Below are 4944 nucleotides of genomic sequence, written 5' to 3'. Positions count from 1 at the left end.
GCAAAATGATTTATAAGACGTTGTCACGTCAAAAATGTAAAGATCCAAGATATAAATAAAGCACTATTGTGTTTTGATTGTTGATCTAATAACAGGGAAAAAAATACGGAAGGTGAGGTAGTGATACAAATTTATATTTTATTTACAGTCAAATTAATTGGCATCTGCAGCAATAAAATTTGAGTTTAATAAAATTCGAGGTCTTATAATATAATTTTAATAGTTGCTTAATTATTATTAAACAGCCGTCAGGATCACTTATCATTATTATTACATCATTATCATTATCATTATTATTACATTCACTCATATTTTTTGAACTTATTTATTTAAAGAAAATAAAAACCAACATGCTCAAGTTATTCAGTAATAAAAATGTTAAAGAAAGCGTGAGCCAGCGCTCTTCACCAGGATTGTTATACCACGGAACTATATTGTGTCATTGCAAAATATTGTGGTATTGCATAATATTTTATTTATGTATTTTTAAATAATTGAAGTGTTAAAATTTTAAACAAGTTGGCATAGTAACCTTGAACTGCTGGAATTTCGGATAGAGCCTTAAGTATTCCTTCCAGTAACACTTTCTGGCAGTAACTTATAACAGGATTCCTCCTTAGCAGAGATCTAATTGCCACTTAGAAGGAGAGCTATTTTTATTACAGTGAAACTTATAGCTGCTTTGAGGGACATTGCCCACTTTCCCCTAAGGACTTATTGCTGCTTCGAGAGACATTGCCCACTTTCCCCTAAGGACTTATTGCTGCTTTGAGGGACATTGCCTACTTTCCCCTAAGGACTTATTGCTGCTTTGAGAGACATTGCCCACTTTCCCCCAAGAGCTTTTCATCCCAGCACTATACTAAAGGTTACTCTATATATATGCTTGAGTTACTAGTGTTTAAAGTAGTCTAGTGATGTTACATTAGCTGTAATAATTTTTTAAACTATAACTTAACTCTTGATTAATTATTGCTTTTGGTTGCATTAGTTAAATTAAAAATCATTCTATGCCTTATTGAAGATGCGGCAAATTAAATCGCAATGATTCATTATTTAAATTAATTATTTTTATGAAGGTAACAAAAAACAAATAATAAAAATGAAAATGTATACTACTCTATATTAATAAATGGAAAAGATATGGGCAAATGAACACTATAATCAGCCGATATGTCCGTGTGCAAGGATCATTATGCCGAGATCTTATGTAACTTTAGTATCATGTATGGAAACTGCTCTAAATTATTAAATAACACTATCATTATTTTAATTTTTTTTTCATCATGTCTGTAAAATAACAAGTACTAAAACATCTGTGGGTTTTTGGATTCTGCGTATGAAACATAACGTATCAAAATTTGACAGGATTTTGAGGTGTAGATTTATTTATCAAATAAGGCTTATATATAAGATCAGACTTAGGGTGTCAGCCTTGGGTAGCACTTCATGTTTCCAATCAATAAAAAAAATGTTTTCTTTTTCTGTAGTTTTTTGAGAAAGTGATAACTAACCACTGAGGATTTTTCCTCAAATGATTTTTCATTAAATCAGGAGATATAGCCGTTGATAACATCTAATCTAACTGATCACCATTTTGAAAGAAAATGGGAGACCAGTTCCGGTATCGTTGTCCAATGACCATGGTGAAAAATCTCAAAGAATCTGCTTGATTCATTTGGAGAAAAGCTTCTGTCCACGGGCGGGGGCAGATATTTTACGTTAAAAGCCAATATATCAAGATTTCGAGAGAGGTGCCAATTTTGTTTTCTTTGTCTATTAGAATGGTTTATTATTGAACATAATAAGTCGAAATTTGACCAGTTATTTTAAAACCCTTGACCGACGGGGACCTCTTTTATTAGTTTTTTGGATTATAATTATCTTGAATTTCGAAAATTCAAAATTTGCTTAAGCTAAATTTTAAGAGCAGTACATTTTTTTCTTGGTCGTTTTTAATTGAATATAATAAAAAAGGAATAATAAATTATATTCAAAAAGCCCCTGATAATCCAGCCTGATACAATAATAGAAGCCGCATAGCTCAAGAGTGTTGCGGGTTTAGCAGAAATACACGCCTAATGATTAAGATATATTTGTCTATAAAACACAAGAGTAAAAATAATTATATGTTATACCATTTGTGGGTTTATCTGTTGTCACCGGCTTCTATTATGAAGTGTAATAGGGGATGTTATATTTCCAGTTCTGGCTATAAGTCTGAGGTCGAAATAAAATCGGCCGAGGGGGGAAAGCAACGGTGTTGTAGCGGGGGGTGGGAAGGCAGCGGGAAAACAGTGTTGGGGGAGGCAGCGGGCGAACGGTGTTGGGGCTGGGGGGGGGGTAAAGGCAGCGGGAGAACGGTGTTGGGGGGGGGGAGGAAGAGGAAGCGGTAGAACGGTACTGGAGCTGGGAGGGAGGAGGCCGCGGGAGATCGGTGTTGGGGCCTGGGGGGGGGGCAGAGGAGGGAGAATGGATTTTTTTACTTCACGCTTTTTGAAACTAAAAACTTCAAATTATGAGCCAAACTATTGAAAAATAATAAACGAAGATACAGTGTTGGAGTTTGGTGTTTCATGACAAGGACCCCTCGTATTTATTCGTTTCTTCTCATTCATATATTTTCCCAATATTTTGATAACCATGGAATATTGTCAGATTTCTTTGTTGGATATTCTAAACCAAAGATCACAATATTTATTGACTTTACGACTCCAAGATGAGCCCAAGACGCCATATAATGCTTGAAGTTTTTAGCTTATAGCTATTCATTCATATTGTATAGCTCTTTGTTTGTATAGATCTCGGGTAATCCTCCTTTTTGATCTCTATAATGAAATTTATTGAAACTTTAAAATTTAGGTTGAACAATATAATATCTTGGTTGTATTTAAAATAATTTAGTTTTTATTACAATTAATAATATTATTCGTGTTTGATGATCTATTAATCAAATCTGAGACAATAATAACAGTAAATCAAATACGTTGTATAAATTGTTATATCATTATTTCAATTTATTGTTATGCAGGAATACAATTCAATGGTCAGACGCTGATGAAGATACTCATTTCAAAAACTTATTACATTGCATTCAATTGTCTCTAAATTTAGGGCGCAATAAATGTCGTGTTTTTTAAGAATTTAAAAATAAACAATTAAAAATAAAACAAAAACATGGACCGTATTTCAGGCGATTGTCCAAACAAACAAAATATTAATATAACATGTTAGTCAAAAATCACAATCCACACCATGACCTTACCTGGCAAGGGACATGTCGACGTTTGCAACATTTTTCCCTAAGAAAATCAAATCAAAAATCATTAATATAGTCGCTAGATATACAGAAATATAAAATTAACAAAATAAAATTATTTACAGACTGTTTATTGTAGGTTTAAAAAAAAATATGTTTCAATAATGTGTTTATGTTTTATGTGTGGTTTTTATAATGATATAAATTGGCTCTAAACTGGTACGGAATGAATCAGATTCAAATCAATCACACTGTGCAGTTCATAAATGTCACTCAAACATGGAGGTTGCCGTGTTCTCATTTATATATGATGTACTGCAACCTGATATGATGTACTGCAACCTGATATGATGTAATGCAACCTCATAAATGATTTACTATGACCCGATATATTATGTACTGCAACCTAATGTATGATGTACTTGAACCTAATATATGTTGTACTACAACCTAAACGTTATGAACAAGTTGGCTCATCTTGTTATTCAAAGAAAGGAAATGTGCTTATACTTTCGGATAAACTCGGCTACATTCGGTATTGTAGGGATGATCTTGACCTACCTCCCGAGCTCTTGTGAGTTAATGTAACATGATTTTAAATGGCTTTTGCTACAGGAGAATATTTTAATAATTAGACGTTCTGTATTTATGCTCATCTCATATCAAGATGATGAAGCAGGCTCATCTTATGGGAAGTGAAATAAAAGTAATATCATAAATCTTCAGGATACAATATATTCAATTATAAAATGCTTTTATTTGATGCTCAACTCTTTCTTAAGTATTTCAACCTGCTATCTATGGACAATAAAAACACACATTCACATTCATATTATGTTTTTAAGATTAATAAATACAAGGTACGTGTGTAAAAGAATATTGAAATATATTTTTAAAAAATGATTAAATGAAATATTTAATTTTCTATATGACTACATCGAAACTGAACTGCATGAAGAAGCGAGGAAGAGGAAAAAAGAACCTAAAGACAATGTGCAATAATTCCTGAGCCAATATGGCCAAAATGGCCTCAGCCAGAACTATTAAAGCCCAGTAATTACCTGAGTAACAGTTTAGCAAGATGTCGCCTCTCGTCTTCCGATTGCAGTCCGCTGTTCAGCTAGGTTTTTGCCATAACATTACTTTTCATGAATTTATTGACGCCAGCATATCGAAAAATCATTAAAATATGGTGAAAAAAAATTTCCAGTTTTTGGAAATTAAGCTATCAAAGCACGCGTCGGATCAAAAAGGTCCTCGGGATTATCCATCTTAGAAACTGATTTATTATCACAATATGTCCAAGGCATACCTTATCCTTTGGAGATTCTAGTGTTAGCGGTGCTCACGTAGAACTGGAGGTTCCTAAATTAACAAGGTCTCCAGGACACTGTTACATTCCAGCGAAAATCAATTCAAAATTTTAAAAAAAGAAAGATGTTAACTGGGACAGCCTATATAAAACCCTTTTTTTCTCAGCTCCTTGCATCACGGTAGGGCAAGATTCATCGGAAAAGATTCTAATATTTTTGGACCTAACATCGCCAGAAAGAAGTTTCTGTAGTGTTCTCACGTCCGTTGCTTCCCCTTGTTAGTAAAGTTGGTCCCGTTGCCTACTCCTGCATACCAATAGCCTTTGATAGTAGGGAGCTACGTAAGAAGTAGAAGCTACCATTTATATATAT

The 4944-nt window shown here is 33.4% G+C and overlaps 2 protein-coding genes across 4 annotated transcripts in view; both read right to left on the bottom strand.

The window, feature by feature from the left end:
* Positions 1-3302, bottom strand: part of LOC106690125 (uncharacterized) — a gene marked incomplete at its 5' end in the record, with an annotated part of 60947 nt that extends 57645 nt beyond the window's left edge. The window contains 1 exon segment of the mRNA XM_067052551.1: positions 3266-3302. Coding sequence (XP_066908652.1) covers positions 3266-3296 — 31 coding nt within the window.
* The window catches only part of LOC106690108 (uncharacterized), a 110137-nt gene that overhangs the window by 33868 nt on the left and 71325 nt on the right, over positions 1-4944 (bottom strand). The gene's annotated exons all lie outside the window — the stretch shown is intronic.

The sequence above is a fragment of the Halyomorpha halys genome, unplaced genomic scaffold (assembly GCF_000696795.3).
Source record: "Halyomorpha halys isolate HHAL.00 unplaced genomic scaffold, Hhal_1.1 Scaffold49.1, whole genome shotgun sequence".
Lineage (NCBI taxonomy): Eukaryota > Metazoa > Arthropoda > Insecta > Hemiptera > Pentatomidae > Halyomorpha > Halyomorpha halys.
The sequence above is the reverse complement of the archived record's forward strand: the minus strand, read 5'-3'. Positions and strand labels throughout refer to the sequence as shown.